This window comes from Pinus tabuliformis, chromosome Q, assembly GCF_031772625.1.
Source record: "Pinus tabuliformis cultivar Carrire ecotype Pingquan chromosome Q, CPIR1, whole genome shotgun sequence".
NCBI classification, from domain to species: Eukaryota; Viridiplantae; Streptophyta; class Pinopsida; order Pinales; family Pinaceae; genus Pinus; species Pinus tabuliformis.
In genome coordinates, this window is record NC_142296.1 from 14889141 (window position 1) to 14907204 (window position 18064).

An 18064-nucleotide genomic window follows, 5' to 3' on the forward strand; every position below is an offset into this window, starting at 1 on the left:
ATATTCTGAAGATGTAAAAGGTTATAGACTTATTCCATTTAAGTCCAAAAATGTTATCATTAGAAGAGATGTAAAATTTGATGAAAATAAATCGGCCTGCGAGCCTAGTCCGGCGGATGTGCCACCTCTTCCTATCTCTTCTATCTTTGAAAACATTTCTTCTTCAGATGATGAAAGCGAGGATGATAATCCTCCCCCACCTTCTCAGGATCCTCAACTTCCAAGATGGGTCCGTGCTACTCGGGATGCAGCAGGTGATCTTGCCGGTGATCCTACAGATCAGCGACGTACACGTTCTCAGTTTGAAAGAGCCTCTTCTTTACTGGCTCAAGCTCCAGTAAATCATGATCCTGACACTTTTGCAGAAGCTTCAGGCCATCCACATTGGGAAGCAGCTATGAATGAAGAATATCATTCATTGATGACAAATGATACATGGGATCTTGTTCCTCTACCAAAGGGACGCAAACTTGTTAGATGTAAATGGGTTTACAGAACCAAGTATGGACCAGATGGGAAAGTTGATAAACATAAAGCTCGTCTCGTTGCTAAGGGCTTTTCACAGGTTGAAGGCATTGACTACACTGAAACCTTCTCTCCTGTTGCCAAAATGAACTCTATCCGCCTTGTTCTTTCCCTTGCTGCCTCTTTAAAATGGGAAGTCCATCAGATGGATGTTAAATCTGCCTTCTTGCATGGGGACTTGCAGGAAGAAATCTATATGGAACAACCCATTGGCTTCATACAAACAGACTCCAGCCTTGTTTGTCGACTTAAGAAATCCCTTTATGGCCTCAAGCAAGCTCCTCGGGCTTGGTATGCCAAAATGGATAGCTTTCTTTTAGAATCTGGCTTTTCTAGGTGTCATTCTGACAATACTGTCTACACCAAGAAAGTGGGCAACTCTCTTATCATCCTTGTTCTTTATGTTGATGATCTTATTCTTACTGGTAGTGATCCCAACCTTATAAACCATGTGAAGTCCAGCCTTAAAAAGAAATTTGAAATGACAGACTTAGGACACTTACACTATTTTCTCGGTCTTCAAGTCTTGCAATCCCAAGAGGGTATTTTCCTTTCCCAGTCCAAGTATGCTTGTGATATTCTTCGTCATTTTCACATGGAAGACTGTAAGCCAGCCCCTTCTCCCTTTCAGTCTGGAGTCAAACTTTCAGTCTCTTGTACTTCTCCTGAAGTTGATGCTACCTTATACCGTCAACTTGTCGGAAAACTCTTGTATTTAACCCATACTCGTCCTGATCTTTCCTTTGCTGTTGGCCTTGTTGCTCGTTTTATGCAAAACCCCCGTGAAAGTCATTGGAAAGCAGCTAAAAGAATACTTCGTTATGTTCGAGGTACAGTACAGTTTGGGATTCATTACAGTGCCAAAGCAGCTCCTCTGTTAGTTGGTTTCACTGATTCTGATTGGGCTGGTGACCCTGATGATCGGAAGTCTACTGCCGGTTATGTCTTCACTCTTGGTTCAGGACCTATTACATGGGCTTGTAAGAAACAGGCTGCCATTTCTCTTTCGTCAGCAGAAGCAGAGTATCGTGGTGCCGTGGAAGCTAGTAAGGAAGCCTTGTGGCTTCGTCAGATCCTATCAGAGTTTGGCTTTGAGCAGCAGCATCCAACCACACTTTGGTGTGATAATCAAAGTGCCATTCAGCTATGCAAAGATCCAGTCCAGCATCAGCGCAGCAAACACATTGAACTACACATGCACTTCATCAGAAAGCTCATTCATGACCATGTTCTTGAAGTGCAATATTGTCCAACAGATGATCAGGTTGCAGACATCTTCACAAAGGCTCTCACAGAGGCGAAGTTCACTAAACTTCGATATATGCTTGGAGTTCAGGAAGTTGTCACTAAGGGGGGATAGGCTCTAGTGCCTCCTTCCTTCTCCTATTGTGTCATATTTGTAAATCCTTCAATCCTATCCCAAGTTGTTCTTAAGGGGGGATGTTAGGATATTCCGACACATAGGATATAGTTAAGTTCAACTTGGTCTAGTATAGAGTTAGGTTAGAGTTAGGTAAAGTGTGTTTCTTTACCGTTGTACATTTTGTAACTTACAATCCGACGGTCACGATATGTAGTGATCCGACGGTTCACTCTCACCTCGGTATTACCGACACTTGATCCGTGGCTTGACACCCGATTGGTCCATGAGTTCTATTTAAAGCGCATGGAGGGTCATTGTTCGGGTAATCCGTGCATGAGAGAAGCTTATGTAAATTTTCATTCTTTGATTAATAAATTGCCTGTAGTACCCACGTTGGGACAGGCCGTGGACTGTTTCCCTCCTTGCACTCTGAGGGTTTTAACCACGTCAAAAATACTGGTGTATTGATTTGAGATCTGGTTGTGAGCGGTGTCCTTTTGGTATTCTTTCTGTGGAACTTACCCTGTAAATTCCTACAGCCTCCCCATTGATCGATCAGGGCCTGGAGATGTAGTCCAAGTCAGACGAACTCTGTTATCAAGTCTTGTTGTCTTCTTTCATGCTTTATGTGTTTCTCCTCTTCTCTCATGTGCACATTAAATTTCTATGTTAAGCTATAATTTATGCATGTAATTCTTTAACACATCTATAAGCAAAAGATCTTGGATCAAGTGGTATCAGAGCAGGTCTTTTTAGATGTGAATTGCATGTTTGTATGCTAACAAGAAACAGGCTCCGAAGAGGTGAAGGGAAACTAAAGTCTTTCGATCCTGAAGCGGGGCATGCACATCGAAGGAGAAACATGGCAGATGAAGAGGCTCGTCATGAAGAGGAGCGCAATTTCCGTAAAACCTTCTATACAATGGCAGAAAATGTCGGTCAGTTGCTTTCAAGGCTAGAGAAAACAAAAGAGAGAAATCTAGAAGAAGAAGGTTCAGTGCATGGAAATGGTGGAGAAGAACCTCCTTCTCGTTCCACGAGTGAAAATTCTTCTTCCTCTCATCACCATCATCATAGAAATTCAAGGGATCCATTTCTGTGTTGAGACTCTATTTTTGAGCTCACATCTGTAACAACCAATTGAAGACATAATAAAGAGGTCAACACTGGAAGCTAGGACCAGAAAACGTAGCCAGGAAGTTTGGTGAACTCCTTTATCAATTTTGCTTGTGTTGATGTGTCTGATTGTGTTTTTATAATTGTTTAAGTGTCTGTGTTATTCGCAATCTTATCGATCCATTGCATTAAGTAATATAGACAACTCCACACATAAGTCTGTAATACCTTTTATCAATTTCAGATCAATGGCCCACAGTAGTGATGTGGCCGACTTGACTCATGACATGACTTGACATTACAGTGCTGGTATGTTCATGCTATTGGTGGTGTGCATATCGAACTGTAGTGCTGCTGAGTGATGGATGTCCTCTTGGTGTATCACAGCTTCACCTCCGCATGGCGAGGTGTGTGGAGTCTTCGATGGTCATTGGGGTTCGCTTGATGTTGCATGTGCACGTTGCTCCTTGCTTGTACTTTGGCATGCTTGACATGTTCGTCCGTTTGCGAAAATTTCTCCTTGCATGTTGGTCTGTTCGCAAACACATCTCCTCGCATGCATCGTTCGTTCGTCCGTTCGCAAACACATCCTCTTGCATGTACTCTCCTTGTTCATCCCATCTGTCGTCACATCATGTTTATTCATGTACCTATATCTGCAATCACTCATGAAGAGACGACATCAAATCCATAAACCTCCTAGTCTACCATCATGCGTGGTCATTCGCTTTCGGATGCAGGTGACCGGGAGAGAGGACAAGGCTGTGAAACTGCGGGAGGCAAGTTTTATGCTGGGCTGTGAGCTCCACTGCTGGTGAAAATTGCGCAGAAGTGACTAGGAGACTGAGATAGGCAATCCAGCTCAGCAGTGACTGTCCGTGGGATCTGGCTTGGTTAGAGGGAAGATCTGCGCAATTTCTGGAGGGAGGCAGTGCGGGTAGTTGAGGGGCTTGGTAGCAAAAACTGCTCAATTCTTGGAGGGAGCTGGCTGCGAGCTTCAGGAGTCTTGGCAGCAAAAACTGTGCAATTCCTGGAGGGAGCTGGCAACAGGCTGTGGGGTTGCTGGAGACAAAAACTGCGCAATTGCTAGGAGGCTAACCTGTTGAACATCTCTGCGTAGTTTCTGAGCTGAGTGGGATGCTGGGCAGCTGAGGGGCTTGCTCATGAAATCTGCGCAGTTTTCTGGGTTAGCAGCTGGCTGGCTGGCTAGGAAAACTGCACAACTTTTTGAGGGAGACAAGGACGGGCACTTGGTGTCTGTCTGACCTATCTGCGTAGTTTCCTCAGTCAGCGGAGCGGCCAAGGTCTGCAGCTTCTGCGCAATTTTTGAGGGGAGTGAGTCCTGAGGTTACTACCCGATCAAACTCTCTGGTTGACCAGCAAGAGGGTTAATTGATCAGCTTGCGAGCAACGCAGATTGAAATGGCTTGTTGGACACTTCTGTGCTGTTCTAGGTGACAGTTAGTTGAGTCGATTGCAGGGTGGAGGTCCGCTGTTAGAGGGTGATCCAGTCGTCAGAACTTCAGCAAAATGACTAAGTGTGTGAGCGAGTGAATTTGTGCATACGTGACCTTGCAAACACACACTCAACATGACTTGACGACAAGACGCCTCAAACCATCAAGACAACATATGCTCAACATGACTGATTGACGGTGCGAGTGACAAGCGCGACGCTTGTGATAGATCATTGAACGACCATGACGACGCTTGCGTGATAGTGCATACAACTTTGTGTGTGAGTGCGATGAATGTTCACATAGCGAATACAACATGTACACACGAAGCGAGGACCTTGTGCATGACCAGAACATGGCTGCAAGCGTGGCATTGAGACCAACATGCAAAAAGCTGTCCGTTGAACGGTCAAGCAAGGAGGGTGCAAAGACTCACATGAGCCCACAGGGTGAGCCTGAGTGCTTGCAAACATCAAGTAAAAATCCAAGGGAGGCTCCGAAATTGGATGCAGGCCAAAATTTTGGAAAGTGTTGCAACCGCTACAATAGTTAGCTATAATAAGGGAAGTCCACACTTGGGTATATGAGTGTAGGAGGGAGAAAATCGTGGTACATGAGTTACCCCGACCTTTGTTTTTCCACCCTTCTTCATATGCCCTTTGCCTTTGATTGATTTTTCTTCATAATTGTTCGAGGCTCCAGGGGATGGAGAGAATGATGTGTAATATGTAGCAGTGGATACCCCCTTGAGGTGGGGCATTTCATCGCCCACCAGGGGTTGGGACAATCATGGGTTCCTTAATGATGGAAGGGGCTCATCTAGGGCCTATAGGAACTAGGGTGATGGCCATAGATAAGGGGTAGAGCTCATGTTTGGCTTTTGCCCACGTGCTAAATTTGTATGTCTCGGCCATCTTTTGCATTTTGTGATATATTTTCTATTTTGAGTGGCCAAATTATGTTTTTTATTTTCTTTTTAGCTACATCAACCTAGGGCATCATTCTAGGCCCAACCCAAGGTGTGGACAAGGGAAGGGCGAGGCTAACCCTGTGTGGACCCAATGGACAAATGTGAACCCAGTTGGGAAAAGAGATGAATGGGGCTAAAATAAGTGGAAGGAGAGAAATGTAGGTGGTATTGGGAAGTGGGACCACGCAACCAAAATTGGGCTTTTCCATGTAGTGCCATCCCTAAATCTAATGACTCGTAAAGGATATCCCACGGGACTAGGATATAAGGGTAACCATGAAATTGGGCAATGGAGACAAAAATACAAACCTAACCCACTCTTTCTGCCAAATCCTCCCACCAATTCATGCCCAAAAGTGCTCATGACAATTAAGGAAAACTACTCAACTATACCAATGAAAAGCCATACCTTTGGGGTCGGAAGGCCCACCTTCAAACATGCATTCATAACAGATAGGCAGGTGAGGGACCACATTGCTGGCTCAGGTGGCAAAGAAAATGGCACATCAAGCTATCTGGGGGTGCTTGCTGTTGGATGAGGACCATCTAGGAGAAAAAAATTCTCCCATATACACTATCCATAGGTGGTGGGTAACAAGTCTTCCATGAGTGGGACGTCCTCTCCAAACAATAATAAGCTTTAGCTTCAAGTGATCTGTCCCACTTAACAATCCTCAATACGTGTGTAGGAAAATCTCAAATCATAGGTTTTCCCCTAAAAGGTTCAACAACTTGGCATTTAAAGTGCTCAATCCATGAAATCATATGCCAATGAGGAGATCCATGAAGCAAAGGATCAATCAATTCCGTGAAGGGAACGACCCCTCAAACAAGCAATAAGTCTGTGACCATGCATCAATTTTTGTGCAATAAGAGGAAGCCAAGGGGTGCTCCAACAAGAATGGTAGTTCGTCTCATCGAAACTCGATCCGTGTGCCTAGATCATCCCAATAAGCATAGGTGTTCACTATAATGATCTAACCTTATGAATTTGGAAGTTATCCACACACAATTGTCTTCATGAAAGACATGGCCAAGATCTAGATGGAGCTCATTAGTCTTCATTTTTAGAATATGTGAAGCCTTCTTTAGCAAAAAGACAGCTCTAGAATCCATACCGAGCCAACATGTGACTAGCCCATCTTGTAAGCTTCCCAATTTACATCATTTAATGGAACTACTACTCAGAAAACCCTAATTTTCTATTAACAGAAAATTAACAAAATATTGTTATTCAGATTAAACAGAGAATTCAAATCCTAATTATTCATTTGATAGTACTTGGAATTCTGTCTGATGGTGTTTCTGGCAGTTGCTTTGTCGTTCTATGGCTGAAGATTTGCCCTGTTGTGACTCTTGCTCCTATTATGTTACCAAAACGACTGAAACCTCCCTGCCAAACTGGGCACACCTTCAATACCCAACTCCAAAGTACTTCAAATTCGAGGTACTCTGGCCCCCGTGCCCAAAACTTAAAGAACAATTGAGCTTAGGATGCCTTATATCAGTAATATTGTGAGAATTTCCTACTGTCTCTTTATCAATTACCCAAAATTTCTCCTGGGTCTCCCTTTGTATCAAAATTCTTCCCCTATTCTAGAGTGCTTTACCTCCTCTTATACTGGGAGGTTACTCCACCGCTTCGAATTGGATAACTTTGAAATTGTGTGGAAGCGATTGCTGACTCCATAACATTACTTCCTTATCTATCCTTTTATTACGTTATGTGGCTTTTGCATATTTTAGGTTATCTTTTTTTATAATGCTATGTCCCTCTTTTAACTCGTACTTTAATACATTGACATACTTTCCTTATATGTTAATTTTTATTTTTTATTTTATTTTATTTTTTATTTTTATAAATTGTTTCTTTTGTTAGAATATTAATATATATGTAACAATTCCTTTGTATTTAGTTTAATATTTATTAATAATTTTATGTAATAGAATTATATGCATATATTATGGTCAAGTACCTCATTATGTTTGTAAGTTGGTATTTATTTTACTAGTTAATTCGTTATCCTAAATATAGACACATTTTAATGATATTAATCAATATGTATACTAGTATAGTATAGACAATGCATGCATATGTAGTTATCATATGCATGCCTCACGTGCATGCTAATATCCCTATGTATCCTTTAATTCGAGATGGGTTGTTACATACACCCCTCCTTCGGAAAACTTCGTCTCGAAGTTAGGTAGATAAAGTGTATTAGTAATTGTTTAGCAATTATTATAATCATGTAATAATTGTGTTCTATAATTGAATTTTTGTTTAATGTGAGGACACTTTAAAGTTTGTGTCTTGAACATTTATAGATTTTCAACTTTTATAGTCATACCCTGTCTCAGTTGGGTTCTCAAGCTATTCTAAAATCATCATTTTATTCCTAATCTCTTTTTCTCCCATCCTATCTGTCCTCTACTGGAATATGTCATGGTGTCAGTTATATTGATCTAACCATTCATAAACCTCAAGGATGACAGCGTCGACTATATCGACCTGGGTTCCCTGTAGGCATCCAACAGTCATCATCACACGTCTAGGAGAGCGTGATTCGCACATTCCTCCCATGACTCCAGGTTTTGGAGGATAAACGGTGGGTAATACCTCCATCCCTTCTAGTGGGACCAGGGTCAACGCCCTATCATGGAATCTCATTGAGCTTCAATTGTTCTTGAAGTTTTGTCATCATGTGGTCGTTTTGGTAACGATGTTATCTGAAATGTAAACACTTGTCCATACTTTATAACATATGCATCAATATATTCAAAATAATTGTATTTCAATAACACTTCTGTGTACTTCACATATATTGCTATCTATGATATTGATCTTTGCGTTCATATAACGTACTTAGCCATATCTAGTCCATATATCTGTAAGTTAACTTTCATATTAAATGTAGTCATTCTTTTGCCTCTATCTCATTGATCATGTCGATATACAGAAATGAAATAAAGTTATAGTTCTCTCATCCATAACATAGTTCATAATTTAGATTTCATAGCAAGGTTAAACAATTACTAAATTTTAAATAACATATTTCATATTGGTATCCATGTACTAGTAGAATTAAGCAAATAACATATATCATGTTCCAGTAACATAAAATTTTCATATTTACGTGTGATCATCTCAAAATAGTTTTAAATATCTGATTTAAGGTAAAGTAAGTTGGCATCCGCTTCCACACACTTTCAAAATTATCCAATTCAAAGCGGTGGAGTAACCTCCCAGTATAAGAGGAGGTAAAGCACTGTAGAAGGGAGGAAGAATTTTGATACAGAGGGAGACGGAGGAGAAATTTTGGGTAATTGATAAAGAGATAGTAGGAAATCCTCACAGTATTACTGATAGAAGTCATCCTAAGCTCAATTGTTCTTGAAGTTTTCGGCGCGGGGGTCAGAGCACCTTGAATTTGAAATATTTGGAGCTGGGTATTGAAGGTGTGCCCAGTTTAGCAGGGAGGTTTCGGTTGTTTTGGTAACATAGTGGGAGCAAGAGTCGCAACAGGGCAAATCTTTGGCCATAGAACGCCGGAGCAACTGCCAGAAACACCATTAGACAGAATTCCAAGTAAGTACTATCAAATGAATAATTAGGATTTGAATTCTCTGTTTAATCTGAATAACAAATTTTTGTTAATTTTCTGTTAATAGAAAATTAGGGTTTTCTGAGTAGCAGTTCCATTAAATGATGTAAATTGGGAACCTTACACATCCAACACCAGTATTTGAATATGTCTGAAAAGCAAATTCATTTATGAGTACAAACCTCAGATGGCAGTACAGTTCCACAATTATTATTGTAAGTTATGCAATAGTGTCTCCAGGAGGCTCTTCAATTACTGCTGCCCACTTTTAGCTGGTTGTGGCTCACTAATGTTACTTAAATCTGCCATACATTCTTTCATCTTATACATGCCTGCGGCATATCTCGATACACCAATCAAGGCTAGACGTTGTTCAAAGTTCAAGCATGTACTGCTGTTGTTGGGGATATTTTATGGAGGGCATTCAGTATGTGAAGCCTTGAATCCTGCTGGAGACAAGACACAAATCAGAATTATATAAACCCTTCGAATCCATTATAAATTTGAAGCTTTGGCTATCGGATCTGGGGGTATATTGTCTGGAATTCAAAACTGGAAAAGGACAGCTCGGATTAATATATCCAAATTTCTTGATATGTGAACAGAATACCCATTGTGTGGATGATGCACATGCCTTCAGGATCTGGGCTTAAATTACCTCCTATGTAGGCTTGTAACCATATGTGTCAGATTGACCAGATGTCCCATTTCTCGCTGCAGTTTTGAACTTTTGTGTACTGCTGTAAAGCCATCATTCTTTTGTGGAGACTTGCACTTTTTTATGTTCTGTAACCGGGTTGCTCCTCTAATATTGTACCATGTGTTTTCCAAACATCCATCCTGATCATCTTGACATGTATCGCTGTGTTCCTTTAGATGCTGGTATGTACATGATCTCAATTCTGATGTAGAATCTGCAAGTCACTCCATCATGCTATCCTCAGTAGGAAATCCCTATTCTCTAGGCAAAATGGCCAGCCTCAAGCTTCAACAAGAAACATTCAACTGAGCCAGGAGTAAAACTCCTTTCCAGGGTTATAGTCCCCTGGGCAATTCTTTTCCCTCATGCAGCCACCATCCCTTGGGTCCTTTAAGTTTATTGCAGTTAAAAGTTTAAAATTCTTGGTTTTATATTGGAGGGTTATGACTGTGAAAGATATTTGACATGTTTGCTGGAGAAACCATATTTTCTGTATACAATAGATATGAAGCTTCATATTTTGGCCAATTCGAGGTTATGCAAGGTTGAGCTGCAAGATTGCTGTTGAAAAGATCTAAAATTCTATATTTGCAGGCAGAGCTGAGAGGTCTATGTTTCAATGGAAGTGGTAAATAGATTTACTGTACTTTCAGACACCTAAACTATAAGCGCACCTTTTTTGCAGACTGTAAGGTAATATACTATATCCCACCAAATGAATGGATGTGGACAACAGCTCGAACCAATACCACTGTGAAGATGAGTGATCTTATTCTGTCTGTTTACGAAAGTGAGGTACGTCCTATGCAAGTTTTGATGGTTTACAATGACAAATCAAAATCTTAAATATTTATAATGTGCAAGGTTAATGCTTTGAGATCTTCCTGTCAATATTTAGTATTCTTTTAGAAATATGCATCTCATGTTAGATGACTCCAAAATTTCGTGCTATCTTTCATCTGACCTACAAATAAAAGCAAGGAAGAAATGACGATATCAGTTTCATGACCAAATTGGTTGATGGGACAGATAACTGCATCAAGGCAGGTAGTGACATGGAATGCTTAACGCACTTCCAACCTAAACTATCTGTGAGTCCCTTTGTAAAGGATAACACAAGATAAGAAGTATACAATTGAAGATGCACGGTTGAGTTATAGGGCTGAGTGAGTTTGAAGAAGTATAACTAAAAGAAACCTATGTGCATTGATGGTTATACATGTCATATCCAATGCCTTCAAGATTTCATTCTACCTTTCATCATACCTACAAATAAAAGAGATGAAGAAATTATGATATTAATTTAATGAACAAAAATATGTTGATGGGATTGATAAGTGCATGATGTGAGGTAGTACGTGGAGTATTTAGGACACATATCTGTAATGCTCCTTTCCGAGCTGTAATAGCAGAAGGGATCAACTTAGTAGCCTACCCAGATTCCCATAGGCTATAGTCAGGGAAGAAGGGGATCAGATGGTTTAATTGTTTAATAAAAGGAAACATTTTAATAATTAAATAAAAGTGGTTAAGTGACCCATGATAATTCTATCCACACATGGTAGTTCGAGAGGAGGAAATAATTCTAAAAAAGAACAAAGGAGGCTCAAGGAGGATTATGTGTGGATGATTTGAGAATTGAATTTGGAGCTTGTTACCCATCAAAGTGGGTAACCCTATAGGAGAAAACTTTTCTCCCATTCTTCTTATCCAGTCGGCCAACCAACAACCCCTGATAGCTACTTCTAGTTGATGAGGACGTACCATTATATCTCTGCCACTTGCATTAGTCACATGCTTCTCACCCATCTTGCAAGAGCACATGGATGAAGGTGGGCTTTCGATCAAAGGGTGTTGAAAATAATGGTACCAAGGAGGTGTTTCCTAGTGCATTTGTCCTTCTGGCCTAGGAAGACACATTAATGACCTTTTTGTCATGTGACATTATGATTTTATGAATGTTATGGCGCAAAGTTACTTTTTATGGGTTATGTACCATGTACTTTAATATATTAATGTCACTAGTGTTATAAAGTGACTTTATGAGAAAATTAGAATGTACACTTTATTATTAAAGTGACTTTTATGTTTTAAAAGTGACTTTATGAGATAAAAAATGCACATGGTACAAAAACATTAAAAAGTAATTAGGAGACTTATTAATTGATGGGGCCACATGAGATAAGGGGTCAAGAGAGGGAATGATCTCCACCCTTGATCTATTGAGCTAAGATTTAATCTTAGGCATTAGATCTCAAGGGTTAGGGTTCTCTTCTTTTGAGAAGAGAAAAAAGGAAAAAGGAAGGTGAGGCTCTCATTATTCTCATGTGCATTTTGAGAAGAGGAGAAGTAGAGCTTGCGAGGAGGAGGAATATAGCTTTGGGTGAAAATCTACAACAGAGAAAACAAGAGCAACTACAACAGGTTCGATCCTCCTAGGAGGTCGAGTTTAAGCCAAGAAGGGAGCACAAATATTGAGGAGGTATACTAGAGCTTGTTAGCACACTGTTTGAGGATATAATTGAAGTCTGGTTGAGTAATTTCTTTGGCAGAGTAAGCGTACAGGGAACATACATTACAAGAGTTTGTCTGCACATAACTTGCTGTCACTCCTGTAGCTGTTAGCGTAACTTTTGGGTCAGCAACAGAAGGATAGTCTGCTTGCATTTTAAGGAAGAGACACTTGGGAAAGTCTGTTTGTATCTCAAGGAAGAGTCAGTTGGATTGACTCGAGTTTTCAAGCAGAATATGTTTGTCATAAGGCCCGAAGTTCCTATATAGCAGAAGCTGCCAGAGGTCCGAGATTTCAGGCTTAAAAGGGCTGAATGTGGGACAGTGTTAGTTGTTCAGAAGTTGAGCTGAAAGTGGACTTTAGTGGCACTCTTCTTATCGGAATAGATAAGTATAAAATTGTTGTTGTATTAATGTCTCTAATAAATTTCCAAAGAAGCACATAAATCTTTTTTGAAGACTGGTTTTCCCCTTGTGGGTTTTTCCAGGGTCATTGGACCAAAAATAAGTCTCTTTTATTGATGTGTGCTTGCACTTGATTTTATTGTATCAGCTGATAGTGTCAAAAGAGCAGAGTAGCCTCTTATGTTTTGATTTGAATGCAAGTCGAATATCTATATCAGCGATATGTTATGTTGGGTTTGGCCATTAAACCTTATGCAAAAACTTAAAACTGAGTTGGGGCTACAACATTTAAAATTTCTACAAAATTTGCTTTATTCATTTTGCAATTGGGAGCTTATGCGTGTTTGTATTTGGGCATTTGATATGGATTATGGGGTGACTTGAAAGAAAGACGGGTTTTGACTGTGATCTTGTTCCCTCACCTTAAATTGGGGGTTAATCTTCGATCCTAGTTCAGTGGGACCTACCCTAATAGCCCAATGGGTTTAGGAGGGGCACTACTCGGGAAGACTTGATTGAGATAATGTGTTCCATCTATCTCTATTCCATACTTACCACTTTCCATCTTACATTACAAGGCCATATTCCACCTCCATTCTTCGGGTTCAATTGGCCAATGGTTCTCTGGGATTTGACACCCATACATCAGCATACATGGGTAGGGCCCTGTTGACCTTTGAAGATTACTTGAAGACTCCATGCTTGAGGGTATGTCAGAGGCTTCATGTACCATCAAAGTTCATATATCATCAGAGTTTTTAACCCTATCTTCTTTTATATTGTACTCAGATTCCGCAAGCCCTACAGGGATGTTGTAAAGTGATGCTAGTGTGATGAATTGAGTCATGTAACAGGCCTAGGTAACTTGGGACATTGTCATTAAGTGAGTTTATTCTGGGAACTTTTTTTTTTTACTTGGTTAATTATTGGTACTTTCTAGCACTTAATAATTAATCTAGTTTTTCCCTCCAAGAAATAACCCCAAAGCTAGAGTGCGACTTGATAACAAGGCCTTGGGTGATTCTAGTGTCTAGAGTCATTGTATATTACTATACTAGATCACTCGAAAATTTTTGTGGAATTTCATTAGGTGTAGGGGTCAATTTTTTTAATTTCTAAAATTTCTTGCTAGACGGAAATTTTTGTTGAAGTTTCTAAGTTTACTTAGCTTAGAAACCCTTCATGCACTTTATCTGATTTATTCCTACCTACTTGTTATTTTTCCTTAACAAGTTATTTACAAAGTAAATACTGAAAACAAACACCAGTCCATGCTCAACATATTACAGATCAACAACTAAAAGAAACAAGAACAAACACACCACATGACACCATTATTTTTGGACTAATGTCCCCGGAAAAACCCAATGCGGGAAAACCGATGCAGCTATCTGAGGGTTTTTCTTATTAAGCAATATCAGAGTACAATTTGGGTGCCGAAACTGGCCTACCCAATAGAGAATTTCCTTGGCAGTAATACCTCTCAGTTTCTGACAAATCTCCTGGCTGAAACCTCGAATAATCCTTTCGGCAGCTACTCAGCACAAATCTGCCCTAGAAACCCTAGCGTCAACCTCTCTCTGGACTGCGTCAGCCCTTCTCTGCCCCACGCTGGCCCTGCGTCAGCCTTTCTTGGCCTGCGTCAGCCCCAGGAGGCCCTGTGTTAGCTCTCGGAGCCTCTGCATCAGTTGTGCTAGCCCCTCTGGTGCTCTGCGCATCACTTCGCTGCCTCTGCGTCCTGCGTGAGCCCTTGCTGGCTCTGCATCACTCTCCTTGGCTACTGCGCTGCTCTCCCGGCACAATCTCTACCTTCTCTGTTTCTCTATACTCAATGCCCCTAAGCTGCTCTCCTGATCACTGATTCTATCTCTCTTAGCAAATCCCACTCTAGAGAATAGAATGATTGATCATCTGGTGTACTCTCCAAGTGACCCTCAAGCCTCCTCTTATACTTTTATTGTTGACATCTCAACGGTCGAGATTAAGTCCCTAATCAACGGCTAAGATTAGATCTAGCTTAATCCATGTCTTTTGGACCATTCTAACATAGATTCATATTAATACACATTAATATTTTATTTTCCCTAAGTTTAGACTTAGGGACTCCATTAAAAATATTAATTATTTTAATATCTCCTGACCTGTTTAGAATCTGCCCAAACCCTTTCTGGGTATTGGAGATCTCGTGTGCCCCAACCTCTCCACCAAATTTCATGGCTAAAGCACATCCGATGCTACCCCAAATCAACACTCCCTCTTAGCGAGGACCAGTGTTACTTGGGAGCGGGAGCGGGAGCGGGGAGCGGGAGCGGAAGCGGGAGCGGGAGTGACCATTTTCAGAAGCTCCCGGTTTGGGAGCGAATCCCGGAGCGATTTTTTAAAAATATATATATTTTTTATATTTTTTAATTTTTGATACATATATGTCAACAAAAACATGTAGAATGATGAAATAGACATAAAAAACATAAAAAAACATAAATTGATCATTGAACCATATCACATCAATCATCTAGAAATTATAATCGTCATCAACCTTAGTAAAATAATAAATTAAAATAACATTCAATTCAATAACATTTATCATCATTGATCACCAAAGTAACAAGTTGTACTTGTAAGCCAAGTTTAACCATTACAAGAAGTAATATCGAAGATATTTCTAAGTCCTAACTTCTAACTGTTAACATGATATGAAATGTTAAAAATTTATAAAATGAAACATGAATAATGAGATGAAATGAAACAACTTTAGTCTTTCACAAAGCATCATATTCATAATTCACAATCATTACCAATGAGTTATAATTGCCAAGGCCCAACTTCAAACTTCAAATTTTCATTGTCACAGTGATATAATGTTTACAAAAAATATCATAATGTCATAATGATATGAAAGAGTCAAGAGTCAAGGACTCAAAACTCAACACTGAACAGTTATGAAAACTAAAGTGACAAGTCTAATAGAAACTAAAAAAGACAAGTAAACTGTAAATCTACAAGTGGCCCTTGCCACGAGAGTCTCCAGGAGTATAAGTAGGTCTTGGCGGTCTTCTAGGAGTCTCCCGCCCAGACCGACGACCAGAACTAGAGCCTCCACGCGAGGGTGTCGATGGAGGTGGCGACAGCAATGGAACAAGACTCGGGACCCGAGAACTGCTACTGGATGGTGGAGGTGGAGGTGGCATGGCTGTTGCAGCTGCTTCAGCTTCATCCCGTACAAGCTCATCTTCTAGTTCTTCCATATGTACAATGCCATCCTCCAAATTGTCGTCCTCAGGGTGATTGTCCCAAATTTTATATGTGGGATCTTCATTAGCCCGATCACAGTAATGGCTCAACAACCTCAAATTGTAGTGCACATAAACCAAGCTTTTTGCTCAGTTTTCGTTGAGCCTGTTTCTTTTCACATTATGTATATAACTGTAGGTGCTCCAACACCTCTCTGCAGAAGAAGAATTTACAACCTGTGCAAGAACTTTCAATGCCAATTTTCGCAAAAGTCCGTCGCCGCCATATGTTTCCCACCATGTGAGAGAATCAAATTTATCTTTGTCGTCCATTGCATGGAAGTTACCATACAAACCACTGCCAGTGAAGTATCTGCCTATTTCAAGGCGCACAGTTGCACATTCCTCCCTGTCAGGCACCAACTTTTCTAATGCATCCAGATATCCTTTAGTTACCTCTCGATCTAAATGGGGTTTGGTCCTAACACCACCCCCTGCTGCAGGTTTGCCCAACCAAGAATCTGAGTAGTATTTTGGCGTAAGGATATACGCCAAGCAATGTAGTGGAAGGTTAAGCCTTTTCCACCGTTCACACACACAATCGTGAATCAGATTGTACAAGTCGGGATCTCTGTTATTAACAATGTCTTTTATTTCCCCCAACATGGTATCCATTTGCTCATACACCTCGCCAATCACTGGTTTGTCTGTATCTGCAAACCGAATCATGTTATAAATTGGCTTGGTGAAATCCAATACCTGTCTCACAGTTGTCCAAAACTGCCCATCAAGAGCGGCCTCCTCCACCGTTTCAAAACCTGCAATGTCAGCTACATTTGTAGCCCTTTCCTTTAACACCTGCCAATTTGGACTTGATACCATGCTAGCTAAACCCTCTCTTACCTTCAAAAGGCGCCTGAAGGTGCGGTAATAGCTACCAAATCTAGTCCTCGCAATCTTCAGCAACTCCAATCTCGAGTGACTGCGGAAAAGGCCATGGGTATTGCTATGATTTGTAATAAATTTTATCATTTTTTTTCCTCTCTTGTACAAATCACCAATCCATTGGTATTGTTCATTTTTGTTTTTGACAATATCATGCAACAGAAGGTTCAATGTGTGAACCAAACATCCAGACCAAAATATGTTCGGGTATCTATCCTCAATAATTGCTCCCGCTGCCTTACAATTAGGAGCATTATCAGTGATGACTTGGATGACATTGTATGGGCCAATACGCTCAATTGTTTCAAGCAATGCTTCTGCAATGTTGATAGCGGTCTTGAACTTGTCTGAGTAATCATGTGCAGCTAGAAAAATGGGACCACTTCGGGACACAGCGAGAACACTTATCAATGGCTTGCCTTTTACATTTGTCCATCCATCAGATACAATGGACACCCCATTGTCAGTCCAAGAACTTGTCATTTTATTCAAAGAATGTGATATTTTTGCTTTTTCATGATCAAGGCCAACTGTTCTTGCCTTGTCATACCCAGGGCTCTTGTATCCTTTAGGGGCATCATTTATGGCAGAAACCATTTCGTGCCAATAAGGTGAGCGTAGAACATTGAATGGTATCCCATTTGCATAGAGGAACCTGTAAATTTTTGAATCCACATCATTCCTACACCCCTCATCAAGGAAATCTGATATGGTTCTACGGCGTAAAGATGATGACCCTGAGCCTCCATGTCCATATCCACTGCCTTGGGAGGATGCTGAAGGAGTTCTTTGTGAGCTTTCAAAGAAACCCCTTGATCTTTTTGCTTTGTATTGGGCGTCCTCCTCTTCCTTTATGTATTTGGCTCTATCTGCTGTTGACACCGCGTCGCAAGTTCTGATTCCTATTTGTTTCTCTCCATCCCATGCCCTTTTCCCGCAAAGGTGTCTTCTCAAACGGGTGTATGAGCCTGTGAAATCAGTGTTGCAATGGGGGCAATGAAATTTAGTGGTTCCACCCCCTCTCCCTGTTTCAGGCCTCTGAACATATTTCCACAATGGAGTTTGGTCTTGTTTAGTTTTTTGACCCTCATGTTCACCCTCCTCCACATCCTCCTCACTGGGGTTTTCACCTATTTGACTTCCTCCGGCTTCTTCATCCACCTCTTCAGTTTCAGGCCCCCTCCGTTTCCTACTCTCCACCACCATAATAACCAGAAAAGGGACCAGGAAGAGGAAA

At 40.7% G+C, this 18064-nt stretch overlaps 1 protein-coding gene across 1 annotated transcript in view; it reads left to right on the top strand.

The window, feature by feature from the left end:
- LOC149218023 (uncharacterized) overlaps nucleotides 1–18064 on the top strand; it is a 245419-nt gene that overhangs the window by 128234 nt on the left and 99121 nt on the right. The window contains exon 5 of the mRNA XM_089386459.1: nucleotides 10422–10531. Within this exon, the coding sequence (XP_089242585.1) occupies nucleotides 10422–10531 (110 nt within the window). The remainder of the gene's footprint in view (nucleotides 1–10421; nucleotides 10532–18064) is intronic.